We start from the raw sequence: 18,041 nt of genomic DNA on the forward strand, positions 1-18,041 counted from the left end.
ATTAACACGTGTTCTGGAGCGCCTGGGTGGCTCCGTCAGTTAAGTGTCCGACACATGGTTTTAGCTCTGGTCATGATCTCATGAGTCATAGGATCAAGCCCCACATCAGGCTCTGCACTCAGTGGGGAGTCTGCTTGAAGATTCCCTCCCCCTGCCCCTCCCCCTCCACTCTCTCTCTTTCTCTCTCTCAAATAAATAAATAAATAAATAAAACTTAAAGAATTGTTTTCAATCCCTAATGATATGGAGGATTTAAAACTGCATTCTCCTGGGCTGGACAAAAGTGTACATTTTAAGTTTTACCCCTGGATTATGTTAACTCCCCTATAATACCATCTATCATAATAACTCTATCAGAATACAGTCTTTTTTTAATATAGTCTTTTTTTTGAAAAAAGATTTTATTAACAGAAAGAGCAAGCATGAGCCAGGGGGAACAGCACAGGGAGAAGGAGAAGCACACTCCCTGCTGAGCAGGGAGCCTGACGTGGGGTCGATCCCAGGACCCCAGGATCATGACCTGAGCCAAAGGCAGATGTTTAACTGACTGAGCCACGCAGGCGCCCAAACATTACCATAATATAATCTCAACCAAAATGGACAGCTGGACATAGAGCACAACATTGTATTAGTCCACCATGCTGATGCACTGTGTTAATCCTGTTAATAAGACTAGAGGACCAGGAAATGGAAGTACTTGGAGGCCTTGAGAAGGCATATACTCTAGAGGGTGGGAGATAAACCCAAAGGAAATAACGGGTCTGCTCCATTAGTGATATTTTTAGGGCAGGATTTCTCTACCGTGGCACTATTGACATCCTGTGCTGAAAATTTCTAGTTTGGAGAGCTGTGCAGTATCCCTGACCTCTAGATGCCAGTAATTTCTCCCCTTAAGTTGCTCTAGGTCTTACAGTCCAGCTTAGGAAGACAGACCCATAGAAACCGCAATAATACAAAATTATTACTTAGAGGTCTGTGGCATTTCAGGAGCGTGACAAAGCATGCAATCTTTATCTCACTCCTAGGGTGAGATTCCTGGGTAGGTGACACTGGGTCAGTCTGACAGGTTGAGGAGAAGTAAGCCAACTGAAAGAGGGTAGAGGAGATGGGGTTGGAAATAGGAAGGAGGACCCTCTAGGCAGAGGATAGAGCTGTGCCAACCAAAAATGTCTCTAGACTGTTGCCAGGTATCCCTGGGAGACAAAATCATTTCCAGCTGAGAACCACTATTTTAGGGGCATAGTGGCCTGGGGCATGCCTGGACATCCCCTCCAAAGTAAAGGACAAACTAATGCATCTTGTGTCTCCTATCACCAAAAAGGAAGCACGAGGCTTAGTAGGTCTCTTTGGGTTCTGGGTGGCATCAAAAACTGATGTAATGTGGCTGTTGTTACCATTATTGCCAACTTGTTGACTCCGGTACCTGCTGACAACAGAGCACCTGTCATTGACCCAAGGACTCTAGTCTCCCCAACATTCCTTACCCTCCTTCATAAATCCTACTATTTCTCTGATTCTTATATACCACCTTCCTCTACCTCCTACCAATTTCTTAGTTTAACTAGTGATAATAGTTAGCCTAAGGTGAATCATTAATGATAATGTTTCCTGCTTTTTATGTACATCTATCATGGAGAATCCAGTAGCAAAAATTAGGTAGTTGCTCCCCTTGTGTTAGCTAACAAAGGCAATATAGAGCAGGAAAGTTTAGAAGCTAACTTCATTCAACATTCATTCATTCATTCATTCATCCAACAGTGTAGTAGTACTACAGGTACCTATGGTACCATCTTGTCTCCTGCCGTTTTCTCCCCTGTCCCTTATGTCACTCTGGAGACATACAGACCTCAAGCTTATTCCCACCTTAGCACATTTGCACTCACTATGTCTGAAATACTCCTCTCCCAAATCTTCATTCCCTTATTTCATTTAAGTATCTGTTCAGATGTCATCTCCTTGGATATCTCACCATTTCTGTTCATATTATACTTCCATCCTGACCCCTCTCCCTCCCTCATTCTTTTTCTTTATAGCATTTGACAGTACCTGAAATTACACACACACACACACACACACACACACACACACACACACACACACGCACAGTTATTAATCTCTCTCCCTCAGAGAATCTACGCTCCACGAGGACAGTGTCTTATTAACCATTATATTCCCAGCATCTAAAATAGTGTCCGGTAATTCTACTACTGGGTACTTTCCCAAAGAGTATAAGAACCTTAATTCTAAAAAATATATACACCCCTATGTTCACTGCAGCATTATTTACAATAAGCAAAATATGGAAGCAACCCAAGTGTCCATCATACATGAATGGATTAAAAAATAGATGAATGGATAAAGAAGATGTGTTGTATATATAAAATGGAATATTACTCAGCCATAAAAAGAATGAAATATTGCCATTTGCAACAATATGGATGGATCTAGAGGTATAATGCTAAGTGAAATAGTCAGAAAAAGACAAATACGATATTTCACTCATATGTGGAATTTAAGAAATAAATGAACAAAGAAAAAAAAATGAACAAGAACAACAACAAAAAACAACCACCAGACTTTTAAATAAAGAGAACAAACTGGTGGTTGCCAGAGGTGAGGTGGATGGGTGAAGGGGATTAAGGGTCCACTTATCGTGATGAGCACTGAGTGATGTACAGATTGTTGAATCAGTGCGCCTGAAACTAACATAACCCTGCACGTTAACTATACTGGAATAAAAAAAAGAATAAGTATTAGCTAAACACGAGTTATGGAAGACTAAAATTAGGATGATTCTACTTACATAAAAGTTTAAAAAACAAGCAAAATCAAACAGCATATTTGATAACATACATATGTAGTAAAAGTATAAAGAAGTACAAGGTAATAGTTAACACAAAATTCAAAAATAGGTGTGGGGCGCCTGGGTGGCTCAGTCGTTAGGCATCTGCCTTCAGCTCAGGTCATGATCCCAGGATCCTGGTATTGAGCCCACATCAGGCTCCCTGCTCGGCAGGAAGCCTGCTTCTCCCTCTCTCACTCCCCCGGCTTATGTTCCCTCTCTCGCTATCTCTGTCTCTGTCAAAGTCAAATAAATAAATAAAATCTTTTAAAAAATTCAAAACTGGGTATTTTGAGTATGACTGGTAGAGCTATAACTAAGGCAAGGCATACTGGAATCAGGACACGAAAGACTGATAATGCTTTTGGGTAGCAGCTGCATAGGAAATTGTAATGGACGTACTCTTTGTATATACAATGTGCTCCATAATTTGACTTGGAAAATAATGACTGGTATCCAATAGTTCCTCATTAAATATTTATTAATAGGTCCTTGATAAATATTTACTGAATGAACGGTGAAATTTGTATTTCTTAAAAAAGATTTTTTATTCATTTGAGAGTGAGAGCACAAGCAGGGGCAAAGTCAGAGGGAGAGGAAGAAGCAGACTCCCCACTGTGCAGGGTGCTCAGCATGGAGCTCGATCCCAGGACTCTGGGACCTGAGCCAAAGGCAGACGCTTAACCAACTGAGCCACTCAGGTGCCCCTGCCTTTGACATTTCTATCAATCAGGTTTTCACTGGAGAAACAGACCACCAGGAGAGACATATTAAGAGATTTATTGCAGGGAATTGGTTTATACAGTTGTGGACACTGGCTAAGAAAGTCCAAAATCTGAAGGCCAGACCATCCAGTAAGGGCAGGTTGGAATTCTCCAGCACAGGATGAAGTTGCTGTCCACAGGCAGAATTTCTTCTGCATCAGCGAAGCCTAAATTCTGCCGTTAAGGCTTTGCAACTGATTGCTTATCTAGGCAATCTCCTTTACTTAAACTCAATTATTGTGGACTTAAAGTACATCTACAAATACTTAGGTTGGTATTTGTTTGAATAACTAGGGACTGTCGCTTAACCAAATAGACACATTAGAAAACATCACACCACTCCAGGCACCTAATGGTTCTTTCTGGGCCACAATCTTTTAGTTGTCTGGGACACCTGCTCAGACTTTGAATCTACATACTTCACCATTATGAATCAGAGAGAGCTCTCAGTTGACTTTTAACTAGAAAAAGAAGCTAGTTAATGAATTCACACTAAGATGTTAATATACTGCTTGTTCTGTTCTAGTTAGGCCTGGGATAGCTGGAAGGAAGAGACATCTCCCCAAGTTAGTTCAAGAAAAGCAGTGCTATTTTTTAAAAAAGATTTTATTTATTTGAAAAAAAAAAGAGATTGTATTTATTTGAGAGAGAAAAAACAGGAGCAGGAGGGGAGGGTAGAGGGAGAAGCTGACTCCCCACTGAGCAAGGAACCCAATGCAGGACTTGATCCCAAGACCCTGGGATCATGACCTGAGCCAAAGGCAGATGCTTAACCCACTGAGCCACCCAGACACAGGAAAAGCAGTACTATTTAAAGAATGGGCCATTAGATGGTTGGGGCTAGAGATGGTTCTGGATTTAGGGTAGCTGTGGGGACTTGAACAGCAGGAATTTGCGATCCCTCAGTCTTGCCATTAAAATGATATTTTCTTTTGATTCTTTCTGTTTCAATAGCAACTGATAAGTCCTTTTCATACTTCCAGTTCAAATTTCCAATAGAAGGAATCTTGGCTTAGCCAGTAACTTTCATTTCTATGGGCAGAAATGTCCTGTATTCCAGACCACGTTCTAGGTAGCTGGCCAGGTGCCTATCTCTTCCAAGAGAACATCCCAGTGCTGTTTTCCTGAGCAGAGACTTTTGGTCAGGTAGGTGAAGCTAGAAGGGAAAGTCAGGCATGACAGGCACACTGACTGACATATTTAGAACATCATCTCAAGGTTATCTCTATTTAACTGAGTAATGAATTAAATTTTCAGAAATAAGATTCTGTAGTTTTGGAACTTTAGGCGTAACTGAAAGGGAGACAGAAAGTTTTGGATTTTTGGTCTTGGGTAGGGAGAGTCTGATTCCTTTGATATGAGGCATCTAGGAAACATTACACATCAAGATTGTGGGCCACTTATCCGTAACAGTCCTTATTTCACCTGAGAAAAGACGGGCTTGGGGGCACCTGGGTGGCTCAGTCAGTTAAGCGGCTGCCTTTTTTTTTTTTTAATAAAGATTTACTTATTTGTTTATTTATTTGACAGACAGAGATCACAAGCAGGCAGAGAGGCAGGCAGAGAGAGAGGAGGAAGCAGGCTCCCTGCTGAGCAGAGAGCCTGATGCGGGGTTCGATCCCAGGACCCTGAGATCATGAACCAAGCCGAAGGCAGAGGCTTTAACCCACTGAGCCACCCAGGCACCCCAAGTGGCTGCCTTTGGCTCCGGTCATGATCCTGGCATCTTGAGATGGAGCCCTTCATTGGGCTCCCTGCTCAGTAGGGAGTCTGCTTCTTCCTCCCCCTGCTCTTGTGGTCTTGCTTTCTCTTTCCCTCCCTCTCAAAGAAACAAACAAACAAATAAATAAAATCTAAAAAAAAAAAAAAGAAAGAAAAGATGGGTTTGATTAACTGTCAGTGGTTTTCCTATAGCACAGAACTTTAAGGCCTATTTTATAGTGTTTTTTTTTTCACATAAGGAAGCATTTATTTGAGGTTTAACATGAAATCATACAAATAAAATTTGTATAAACACAAATCCACATCGAGTCATAACACAGATAGCAAAAGACAAAGTAAAAACAAAGAAAACTAACTGGCGGCTATATACAGTTGGACACAGTTGTGTCTTGTACACTAGAAAGTCTTTTACAAAATAATCATCTTAGATCAACAGAAGACCAATCTTCAATGTCGTCCTGCAAGATGGGTTAACTTTAGCAATTTCCTCCTGTTTTCTCCAACGTCCTCCTTTAGTATGGCTGGTAATTGTTCTGGTGATAGCCACCCCCTCGAGATGCCTTGCCGTAAGTGCTCTGTTGGCCACTGTAGTCTGCATATCCCTGTCGATATCCATAGTTCCCACAGGTACACCCAGTATAATCATAGCCGCCATAGCCACTATAGTTTTGATCACCACCACAGGCACTATTGTAATTTCCATATTCTAGATCATAATAGTTATTAAATCCTTGGTTCCAGTTTTGGCCCTGACCTTATCCATGACCCCTAGTGCCACCTCGTCCACCAGCTGCAGCACCTCTTCCTCCTTTTTGTTGCTGCTGTTGCTGCCTGTATACCTCTTTAGGTTGTGCAACTTTGATTTCACACTTCCCAGAACCGATTTGATGATATCTGCTTTCTAACAATTTCTTTACTGGCTCTTCATCTGTATATGTAATAACACAAAATCCTCTTCTTTCGTTTGTTTTTGTATCCATGGGAAGTTCAATATTTTCAATCTCTCCAAAGGCTCCAAAATATTCTTTAATTTGTTCTTCAGAAGTATCTGGGCTCAATCCACCCACAAAAACCTTTTTGGGTGGTTCTTTCCCTTTTAAAGCTTTGGCCCTTTTGGGGTCTATCAATTTGCCATCCAGTTTGTGTTCTTTCAGTTCCAAAACCTTGTCAACACTAGCAGCGTCTTTGAAAAGCACAAATCCAAATCCTCTCGATCTTCCGATCACCGGGTCTGTTTTAATTGTACAGTCCACCACTTCCCCAAATCGAGACAAATAGTCAGATCTTTCTTGCTTGTATCCTAGCTCAAGCCTCCAATAAACATTTTACCGTCTTTCTGCTGGTTCTTGCTCGCGTTGATCTTGGATCCCTCTGCGAACTACTCTCTGTTGCTGTACTCGTTCACGTCCTCCACGGTGGCAGAGCTGTCGGCCGGGGGGTACTGGCGCGCGGTCCGGGTCACGGCGGCAGCGGCGGCAGAGCATTGTATGGAGCTGGATTTAAAATGGCGGCGGAAGAGCCTATTTTATAGTTTTATCCCCAAAGGTGCTTTGAGCAAGTTACAACTAGCATTTAACATTCTGTAAAATTATTGTAACTTGTTTTTTATCCAGAAAAATTATGTATGCTTGCTACTTGCAATATTTTTTTGAGACTCAGAAAAGCTAACCTCCAAGTACTCATGATTAGAAAACGAATGGGGGTGGTTGGCTGGCTCAGTCGGTAGAGCATGTGACTCTTGATCTCAGGGTCATGAGTTCAAGCCCATGTTGGGTGTAGAGCTTACTTGAAAAAGAATGGGTTTTCCTTTTAATTGGATTATATCACTGTCAATTGTCTGGGTTATAAAAAGATCAGATCACCTTTTCTAACCTGTGAAACAAAAAACTTCACCAGAAAAGAGCAGGAAATATATTTTAATTGATATCTGAATATTATTAATTAATATTGGAAATGGGAAGTAAAAGGTACTTATTGAAAAACCCTTGTTACTTACTGTCAGAATGGCCAAGTCATTGTTTTATTAAAGACAAATTAGTCTTTAGAAGAAGACTAAAAGAAGGGAATCTCTCTTGATCTTTGGCAAATTTTTTCATATCTCACTATCCCATATATGCCTTTGTCCTACAAAAGTTAACTGAAAAAAAAAAAAGAGAAAAAAAAAGTTAACTGAATACCTAGTAACCTAGAGAAATATGCATATAATACAATGTGGCCAGCAGGTGCAGCTACTATCTTGGAAAGACAAAGGGCATGTGATACCTACTTTGCACATGCTTTTCATTTCATTTCCTTTTTCTTCTTTTTTTTTTAATAGTTTATTTATTTTTAGAAATCTCTACACCCAACATGGGGCTCAAACTCAGCACCCTGAGATCAAGAGTCACATGCTCTTCCAACTGAGCTGACCAGGCACCCCACCTTTAATACATTCTTTGTGTGTGTGTATTTATGAAAATATGTGCTCATAGCAAAGTATCAGGAAAATACTAAAAATTATTTTAAAAGTTCCTAATTTCATCATTCATAAACATCTACTATTAACACTTTAGTAAATTTCCTTTGCATATATATATATATATGTATATTTTTTGTACTAGGGTTTTTTTTTTAAGATTTTATTTGTTTGAGAGTGAGAGAGAGAATGAGAGGGAAGAAGGTCAGAGGGAGAAGCGGACTCCCCATGGAGCTGGGAGCCCGATGTGGGACTGGATCTGGGGACTCCAGGATCATGACCTGAGTTGAAGGCCATAGCTCAACCAACTGAGCCACCCGGGTGCCCTCCTTTGCATATATTTTTACGGGACATTAATTGCCTTATAGATACAAATTTATCTTTCTTTTTTTTTTTTTTCTAAATAGAGCCAACAAATGCAATGACCTTGTGATTCTTTTTGTTGACATGGATGGATTTTTTTATATTGTTGATTATTGATGGATATTAACACTCTTCTGTAATTCCTTATTTCCCATGCATCCTTTTTTCCTTTCATTATTTTAAAATATGCTATTTTGTATATCTAAAAGAATATATGTAATCTCTGTATAGGTTATAAACCATGTCAGGAATATCTGTGGGCCCTCTGCTAATCCAAGAACTAGAGTTTACCAATAATTTGTATAATAACCTACGTTCTTCTCTTTCATCCCCTTCCTCCCCCAACTATTGTTTAACCTAAGTTGAAACAACTAAATTAAAAATTGAAAATTTTATCCCATCAAGTTGATTTTTTTCATTGATGCTAATAAAAATCCCATTTTGTTACCAAGGTTTCTACTATTTGTGTTGTGACTCTATCACACAGCCAGATGAACGGTTTCCTTTGTGATAGCTTTAACCTTAATCCTCACTTGTTTTCCTAGGCTGCTTCCTGTACCAACTTCCCTTCTAAGTTATGTTCTTTTTCATTTCTAAAGTCCAAGGCCAGTGTGACAGTTAAGAATTATGCTCGTGTAACTGATGCATAGAAAAAAGACAGCCATATTCGCATCTTTTAAAAAGTCCTCATTTAAGAATGACATTTAGGATTAAGAGAGGCATTTCATCACTGTTATTGCTGACCATCAGTGGTTTTCTAAGAACCTATAAAGTTAAAGGGCTTTAAAAGTGTGGCAAAGTTCCTTCTGTGTGATTTAATAACTGTGTGACCTTGCATGTGTTATAGATATCCCCGCCCTAGTTTTTCTCTCATTTCTTAAATGGGATTAGCAACAACTTGTCCATGTTACTGGGTTATTTGTGAGGTACAATACCGTCTGTACTGGAACTCCTACCCAAACGGTAATTATTTAAAAAGAAAGAAAAATGACCTTGAATTTCAGCGCGAAGGAGGTGACTGTTAAGGACTGTTTGCACAAACTAACCACCGCAACAGCTGAGACAGATGCTAAGGAAAGCTTTTGTGTGGCGCCAGGACACCTTCCGGTCGATTTGGAAAAAGGGAATGGACGGTCTGAGGTTTCTTCCAGCCCTGAAGCCCGTAGTGTTTCTTACAATGACTGTTAACTGTCCTCGCACCATCCACTTTCCTCCAGCGCAAAGCTTCTCACTTAAAGGTATCAAGATTTGCCCAGTCCTTTCCTCGTATCACCAGGAAAACGGCCTCCCGGCCCAGTCCTGGCTCCTCCCCCTCCCCCACAATGCATCTCTCTGTTCCTTCTAGGTGGCGGCCTGTCACGTGTCACCCGACGGAGCGCGCTCCCGCTTGGCGCAAGCGCAGAGAGCATCCCCCAGCTATTTTTCTCCGTGGCAGCGGCGGCGAGCGGAAGTCCTTGGGAGCGCCAGTTCCGTCTGTGTGTTCGAGTGGACAAAATGGCGAAGATCGCCAAGACTCACGAAGGTAAGCATTCTTCCCATGGTTAGGTGTCTTCTCTGCTGCCCAGCCTGCCGAGACTCTGTTTTCCTAGATTTTTGCCTCGGCTTGTGGTTTCTTTGGTGGGGTGCGGCGCCCGCGCCTGGGGGTCCTGGTGGTTTCCTCCGCGATAGCGGCGCAGGCCACTGCCCCACGTAATGGCGTCCTACTCATACACCGCCAGCAGGCGCTTTGTTCCGTGTTTGGGTCCTATTCCTTCAGAGTTGCTTCTCTTTTCTGGCCAGAAGGCCTCGTTCAAACGGCTCGCCAACAAGGAGTCCAGGGCAAGGGATCGGGGAAACGGGCCTGGAAGCCAGAAGTCTCGCTCGCCTTTCGGAAATGTTGTCCGCTCGGATTTTGCCTAGGAGAGTCGGGAAGCCCCGAAATACGGCAGCCGCTTTTCAGGCAGCCCCAGATGGAGTTTAGCCTAACCGAGGCCCATGCCTCTTAATCTTGTCTAATTTGTGTGTCCTCAGGCATCTAAAATACTTCGTTTTGTTGTTGTTGTTGTTTTTTTTTTTTTGTACGAAGGGATTTGGGAATAAAATCTAGTGTTTTTTTCTTCCTTGATCATTTGAGTATTTGTCTTGTTCTTTGGAGACTGATTATTGGTGGAAGAAGGAAAAGCACATGATTTTTATTAATGGCCAAAGCTTTCGAGGTAGTTGATCGTTTTATGGAATACGGAGAATACAAAATTAGGAACATGTTGAGAATAGGCGGCGTCCTTTAGGGAGTACCAGTACCCAGAAATGGCAGGAAATAGGGTCACCTCAGAAAAGAGGAGGCATGGGAATTTGGAGGAGCATTTCTTGATTTCTGACGTGGAATCTGAAGTGTTCATCAAACACGAGGTTTCCAAGAGTCACTTCTATTTCACTCGTCGTTTCCAAGTGCCTGGTTTAGTATGAGTCTGAAGTAACAAAGAGTAAGGCCATCAGAAGTTTTACAGGCTAATGGGAAAACATGTGTATACGTCTTCATTTTTTTACGAGGCAGGTTAATGCTTAAATAGAAATACAACATGCTGGGATCCTGGGTAACGGAGTGATTAATTTACATTTAGGACTGCTTCCTAGAGGAGATGACGTGTCCCTAGTCGAAAAGGATCAATCCGTTTTAAATTAGGGTGGCACATTTGAGCTTGAGAGAACATCTTGTAACGAGGCAGGGAGTCGTGGAAAGTGTGTTTGAGTAGTGGACTGTGGCACTGCAAGGAAGGAAAATGCAGACGAATCTGGAAAGGTTGTTTGGGACCAGAAGGTGAATGACATCGAATAATTGTGTTACCCACTAGAACTGAAGTCCAGCTTTCTGCAACTTCTGAAACATGCTAATTAATTGGCAATGATTTTAATATTCTTTTTAGATTTCAGCACTGTTTTAACCCTGAAGGGTTTTTAGGCACTTACTCTTCTGTCATTAGACTAATTTAGACATACCTTGCAGAGTGATTAGAAAATGTAAAGATATTGCTATTGTTCATTTGGGGCATTTTGTGGCTTTGATTACTTGTTTATTGGTACTTTTAAGATCCTTTTGGACAGGAAAATCAAAGTTTGGATCAGTTTTCCTGCTTTTCTGAAACCCAGTTAAAAACTGGTCTATAGAAGATTGAAATTCATTGGCCAAATATGCTGTTTTACTTGGAATCCTGTCAGTATGAATTAACTGATGCTGTAAAGAAGTGTAGGCGTATTCAGTTAACATTAGGGCACTGTGTACAAGACACTGTCCATCACTGAGTATAAGATAGAAGATGATAAATGTTTAGTGGAAGTGCACTGTAATATTTACATAGTTTCTTACTCCCTTCCTCGTGATATTTTTCTAAAGAACTGTAGTCCTTTATGGTGCATCTCTTTCCACGAATAAGTCATCTCTGATAACTTGGAGCAGAATTCTTGGTGGGTTTTTATTTTTTTTCTTTGTGGTGCTACTATAGCACTTTATTATATTAGAATAGTCTGTTGTGTTAAAGTATTCTCATCCACTTTGAGATTATTGTGTACAGGAACTATATCTTGTATCCCCGGTACCTGGTGCCTGATGGGTACTGCATATTAAATTTATTGAGAGATTATATTGGAAATACTAAAAGTTTCACAGGAAGAGATCTTTTTTTTTAAATTTTTTTTTAAATTTAAATTTATTTATTTGTTAGAGAGAGAGCGAGCAAGCACAGGCAGACAGAGTGGCAGGCAGAGGCAGAGGGAGAAGCAGGCTCCCCGCCGAGCAAGGAGCCCGATGTGGGACTCGATCCCAGGACGCTGGGATCATGACCTGAGCCGAAGGCAGCCGCTTTACCAACTGAGCCACCCAGGCGTCCCGGAAGAGATCATCTTAAGCTAACTTTTGAATGATTGGATAGGTTTGGATACATTGTTTGGCTGAGATAAGTGAAAGTAGGACTTATTAATATATTGGGAACCTCCTGAACTGAGAGGAAGAAGTGTTAGATTAGCATCACATTAAAGGTTTTGAATACTGGACTAGATTTGTCTTGGCTTTCCAATGACTACAGAATAAAGTGCCTTACTCCTTCTCCAGGGTGACAAGTTACTTCTGCGTTTTAGGAATGTCATTGTTTGCAGTGTGAAGAATGATAGACCAACAGTTCTTTTAAGTTAGTGGAGTAGTTGCTATAGGAGGACTGGAGTATGAACCTCACTGGAGTTAATTTTTGAAATGTATGGTACTTGTTTTATTTTTTAGAGTTAGCCATCCTATTGCCTTTTTTTTTTTAAGGCTATGGTTTTTTGTTTTGTTTTAGATTTTATTTATTTGATAGAGGAAGAGACAGAGGGGGCAGAAGCAGGGGGAGGGGCAGAGAGAGAGGGAGAAACAGACTCCCCGCTGAGCAGGGAGCACGATGAGGGGCTTGTTCCCAGGATCCTGAAATCATGACCTGAGCAGAAGGCTCAACTGACTGAACTACCCAGGCGCCCCCCCCCCAATCATCTTGCTCTTTTAAGTAAAGAAGATTATGTAATCTTTTTATCCTACGTAATGTTACTGATAAAGACTTTTCTTTGTTGTGTTTTGTGATTTTATTTTTAATTTTTTAATTTTTTTTTTTAAGATTTTATTTATTTGTCAGAGAGTGAGCACAGGCAGACAGTGGCAGGCAGAGGCAGAGGGAGAAGCAGGCTCCCTGCTGAGCAAGAAGCCCAATGTGGGACTTGATCCCAGGACGCTGGGATCATGACCTAAGCCAAAGGCGGCCGCCCAACCAACTGAGCTACCCAGGCATCCCATGATTTTATTTTATTTTATTTTATTTATTTTTTTTTAAAAATTTTACTTATTTATCTGACAGAGAGAGATCACAAGTAGGCAGAGGGGCAGGCAGAGAGAGAGGAGGAAGCAGGCTCCCCGCCGAGCAGAGAGCCCGATGCGGGGCTCGATCCCAGGACCCTGAGATCATGACCCGAGCCGAAGGCAGAGGCCTCAACACACTGAGCCACCCAGGTGCCCCCATGATTTTATTTTTAAAGTAATGGCTGCATCAATAATTTTTACTTCAGTTTTGTGAATAAAATAATACTGTGTTTAGACTGAACTAGGTTATTGCTGTACCATCCTATATGTTTTTTTCACAGATTATTAGTTCCCATCGTTGAGCCAAACTGATAACTGTTTATTTTTCTAATGCTGTCATATTCCCTTTGAATATTTCTGCTAGGATCAGCCCTTAACATCCTCTTTAAGCAGCCTGATAGTTTACTACTGTGGTGGCTTACATTGTCCAGTATTGAAATCTAAAAAGAGCTGGACTGGTTCACATCAGTAAAATCTTTTGGACCTTTCTGCATATTAAGTTGTGTTAAGTGTATACAGTTGTTAAAGTACATAATCTTGCTCTCCAGCAGTTCACATATTGTTGACTTTGACAAAGGAGGAAACACTCTTTTTCCTCTTGGAATGGGGAAAATGGATTATCCTAAAATCTCATATATTGGCTTGTTTTGCCACTGTCTCTTGAATGGATTTTGGGGGGATCACAAAGCTGAAAAAGGTTTTTCCCTACATTTTTGCTTTTAGAATGTCTGGAATAGTCATTGTAGTCTTCATTTTCTGAAATTTTTATTTTTCTGTGTTCAGAATACTTACTATTTTGGTTTTATAGGCTTCTAGTGTGAATGTTGCTAGTAAAAAGAAAAGCAAATTGCTTAGATTTTTCTTTACTGTGTAATTATTTAAGAATTGATTTAAGTAGTGCTAATAAGGGATTAATAAATAAGGAATTGATACCTATAGTGATCAGTTAAAAAATTTACCACCATAGTTTTCTTGCTGAGTTTTGTGTAAGGAAGAGTGTGAGAGTTGGGGTATAGAATATACTTTCTATCTTCTGGATGTCTTTTAAAGGTGTCATATGTGAGAAATCCTTGCTCACTTGCTTCTGTCTGTTGGAGAATAGGTAACACTTACGGACCAGACTAAGGTGTCAGTAACATCCAAGGGCTGTGCCTTTATGACATGTAATGAACAGTGACTATAACATTGAAAACAATCTAAATTAAAAATGAGGAATAAAAAGATACATCAAGGAGGAGAAAATGCTGCAAGCTGGATTAACATCTGGAGCATGGAAGAAAGAAAAGGCACAAAAGTGGAAACCAGTAGAGAAACAGAATTGGTGGGGAGCAGTTAAACAGTTTTATCACATGTGACTAGTGGTGTTTTGTCTCAATTGATATTTAGGTTGTAGGTTAAATTATAAACAGAAGGTTGGATGTTGTGCATCTTTTAAAAGACCCCCCCCCCAGTTCTGCACTGTTCTTTTGAAGTCACACACAGCTCCCACTCAAAACATATGATGTATTTATATCAGAAATGTTTGTAATTTTAATATTCGTCACCTTTTTTCTGATTATAAAAGTAATGTAATTTTAAAGGAAATGAAAAGTGGAAGTCATTTTTTAAAAAATATTTATTGATTTGTCAGAGAGAGCGTGCTATGCACAAGCAGGGGGAGTGGCAAGCAAAGGGAGAAGCAGGCTCCCTGCTGAGTAAGGAGCCTGATATATGGGACTCATGACTTGAGCCAAAGGTATACACTTAACTGACTGAAAAACCCAGGCGTCCCGGAAATCATTTTTGAATGAGTTGAGATACCAAGCGGACTAGCTCACAAATATCATTAATTCACACTGTTAATTAATGTATATCTTCTAGGGAAGGGTTTGTTCTCTGATACTTGGAAGCATTCCTAGGATCAGAAATCCCCTCCAAAAAGAGGGGAATTTCAATCGAATAATGACATTTATCTTCTGTAGGTCGTTGGAGCAAATTTAGTTTGGAAATGTATGTTTATATCTTAACATTTATTAAGATTTTACCTTACCATCAGTTAGCAAAATAAAACTAGAAAAGGAAAAGAAATGACGAAGATTGAGAAGAATTGGGGCTTTTAAGATTGAAGATATTTCATAAAAGAGCTAAAAAAAAAAAATTCTGTTTACATCCAGCAGAGGACTCCATTTCAAAGAAGAGAGAGCTTTTCTTTTTCTGTTGTGTGGGGTCAGAGGCCTTGGTTTCAAGGGGCTAGAAGAAGAACAAAGAATGAGGGAAAAAAAGGGCAAAACTTAAGAGAACCATGCTTACATTTTTTAAACTTTTTTTTTTTTTTAAGATTTTATTTATTTGACAGAGTGAAAGAGGGAGAGGGAGCACAAGCAGGGGGGAGCAGCAGGCAGAGAGAGTGAGAAGCAGCATCTCTGCCTCGCAGAGAGTCTGATGCAGAGCTCTGAACCCAGGACACTGGGATCATGACCTGAACCGAAGGCAGACGCTTAACCCACTACTTTCTCCTAGACTCTCCTACCACTACTGCTGCCGCTAAGATGTCTGGAGGCCCACAAACAAGGGAGGCGGCAAAAAAATTATTGGCTTTAGAAATGAACATAGTTCTGAAATCATATTTCAGGCGTAGGTTGGACCAGCCATGGCAAGGAAATCTTATGAAGGATTTGCAAAATCAGGTGCCCCTCCCACTATAATTTTAATGGCAATGAATGTACTTTCACAGTCCTTACATAGGTAGTTATTTCTGTCTGAGATAGTTTTGCTTGAGTGCCTGTAATACTCGTACCTTAAAATAGGAATACCAACTTGAGAAAAACCTCATTCTCGGATAGTTTACCTTTAAGGCTCCTCCTTTAGTGAGGCTCTTGCAGACTCTGGTAAATAAAAGTTGAATACTTTTTTAGCGCACATATACATACATGTGCGCATATGCAAGCAGCCGGGAGAGGGAGGGAGAGAATCTTAAGCAGACTCTGTGCTGAGCATACCCCCCAAGGGGCTTGATGCCATGACCAGCTTGAGGCCACAACTCTGATTGCAACCTGGGCAGAAACCAAGAGTCGGGGCTTAACCCGCTGAGCCACCCAGGTGCCCCTAAATACAAGTTTAATACCTAACTAGTACTTTGATTTCTTATCTAAGGCTCTTTTCTTTTCTTTCTTTTTTTTTTTTAAAGTTAAACCAGTACTAGACTGCCAACTCTGGGGATTTGAAGGACAACCCATATCTTTAATTTTAAGATTTGAAATCTGCTATCACGATTGGGAATTCTTATTTTGTTTTCAGGTTTTCAGCATCAGTAACCGAGAGTCTTTCTATGTATGCTCCCGCTCCATAGATTGTGCTCAAGTTGTGGGGAGGGTTGGGTGGGGAACAAGTGAAGCTTTCGATAATTTAGAAATCCACATTAGATATATCTGTCTCCTGACTACCACCTTCCCCCCGCCTTTTTAAACCATAAAGCGGGTATTTTACTAATCTCACTTATCCCAGCTCTTCTTCATTTTACTTGTTCTTTTCATTTCTTCCATTTCATCTCTCAAAATGATTCTTCCTCTGTTACACGGAATAATTCAGTTCTTTTCTGTTCTCAGACTCGTGTAATCAGACCCACCAAAAGGACTTTGTAAGTTTTTCATAAAATTAAACATATACTGCTTTAAGACCCAGCAGACTAGATATTTATCTGTAAGACTAGATATTTACCAAAGTACTATTAAATGCCGTATTTACTTAAAAAGCTGTGCGTAAGTGTTCTGTAACAGCCTTATTTGTAATCTTTACAAACTGCAAGCATCTTGGATGCTGTCGTGCATTGGAATACTACTTGATAATGAGAAGTACTGATCCATGCGTCATGAAGACTGGAATATTTGTGGGTCCATGTGGATTAGAGTGCCAGTTTTTATGTGTGGCCATGAGGAGATGGCCGTCATCTCTTCTTGTCCAGTCACTAGCAGACAGTATCCATTTTTCTTTATCTTCACATCTGAATTTCTCAACTACAGGGGGTCTGAGTTAGAAAGGGATTAGTCAGGAACAGAGGATTTATTCATGTTGGTTATAACTGAAGTAGGAAGAGAGTAGCATAAACATTTCCTCCTTTCTGTCTCCTCAAGTCTTTTATTTAACATTTTGGACCTCTGGTTATTCTATTTGGTGTGTTCCCTCATTTTTTTTTCCTATTGTCGCTAACAAATCTTATGCATTTGTTGTCAGAAATGATCTTGCTCATCTTTGGTTTATATTTCAGAAAGTACAGGAATGCCTGCATACTGGTAGCTACCATTTTGTGTGGGACAGCTTTGAAAATAAAAGATTAGAGGCAAACTTTTCCGAGAGATGCAGAATGTTTACAAAATTTGGAAAAGTTACTTTTAATGACTCCTACAGATTGAAAGTTACTTTTTAGTTATGAAATAGTGTAACATACAGAAAAGTACAGAAGAAAATACAATTTAATGAGCCCAGTGTGATCAATTGCTCAGATTTACCGGTTCTTAGTATTTTGCCATATTTGTGCCACAAATGTAATTTATTTTGTAAACAAAATATCCCAGTTATCTTGTTTATGAATTTTGTTTGTGTATAAATAATCTGAGTTTGTTGAGTTTATCATATTTCATATTTTGATGCATAGTTTATTAAATAATTACTGAGTGTTCTGGTTTTTTAATTCTGTCATTTGCATAAGTGAGTTGTGGAAGCTGTTGTCTCAGTTTGTGGGTGATGTGATGTTGGTGTAAATGTGCTGCAGTTTACAGTGCATTAACAAAACCCAGGAGCTTCTTAGGCTTTTTATCCATAGTTTCAAGCAGATACACAGCACCTGGTTTGCATGTAAAATTGAAGTATACAACTTGGAGAAATTTGGTAATGAAGTCCCTTCAGAATTAATTAACTATCATGAGCTGCCTAGCCCCTAGGTAATTTTGTTGCTGAATTTTATTTACTAAGAATCCTGTCATGATATATAACAAATGAATTCGATATTTTGAATCGTTTTGCAGTTAGAAAACTCTGTTGCTAATCCTTACATAAAATCAGTAG

General features: G+C 40.1%; 1 protein-coding gene and 1 pseudogene across 5 annotated transcripts in view; one reads left to right on the forward strand and one right to left on the reverse strand.

Moving 5' to 3' along the window:
• Nucleotides 1-5,558: 5,558 nt before the first annotated feature.
• On the reverse strand, nucleotides 5,559-6,652 carry LOC308340020 (heterogeneous nuclear ribonucleoprotein D-like; annotated as a pseudogene). The gene has a single exon. The product of its transcript is annotated as a heterogeneous nuclear ribonucleoprotein D-like (transcript).
• Nucleotides 6,653-9,580: 2,928 nt separating this feature from the next.
• SF3B1 (splicing factor 3b subunit 1) overlaps nucleotides 9,581-18,041 on the forward strand; it is a 37,106-nt gene continuing 28,645 nt past the window's right edge. For all 4 annotated transcript variants that reach the window (XR_013966563.1, XR_013966564.1, XM_080798800.1 and 1 more), the window contains exon 1: nucleotides 9,581-9,668. Coding sequence is in view for 2 of the 4 variants with exons in the window: in XM_080798800.1 (XP_080654926.1) it covers nucleotides 9,641-9,668 (28 nt within the window). In the remaining 2 variants the exon portion in view is untranslated. The remainder of the gene's footprint in view (nucleotides 9,669-18,041) is intronic.

Source organism: Martes martes, assembly GCF_963455335.1.
Source record: "Martes martes genome assembly, chromosome: 3".
Taxonomy (NCBI): Eukaryota; Metazoa; Chordata; class Mammalia; order Carnivora; family Mustelidae; genus Martes; species Martes martes.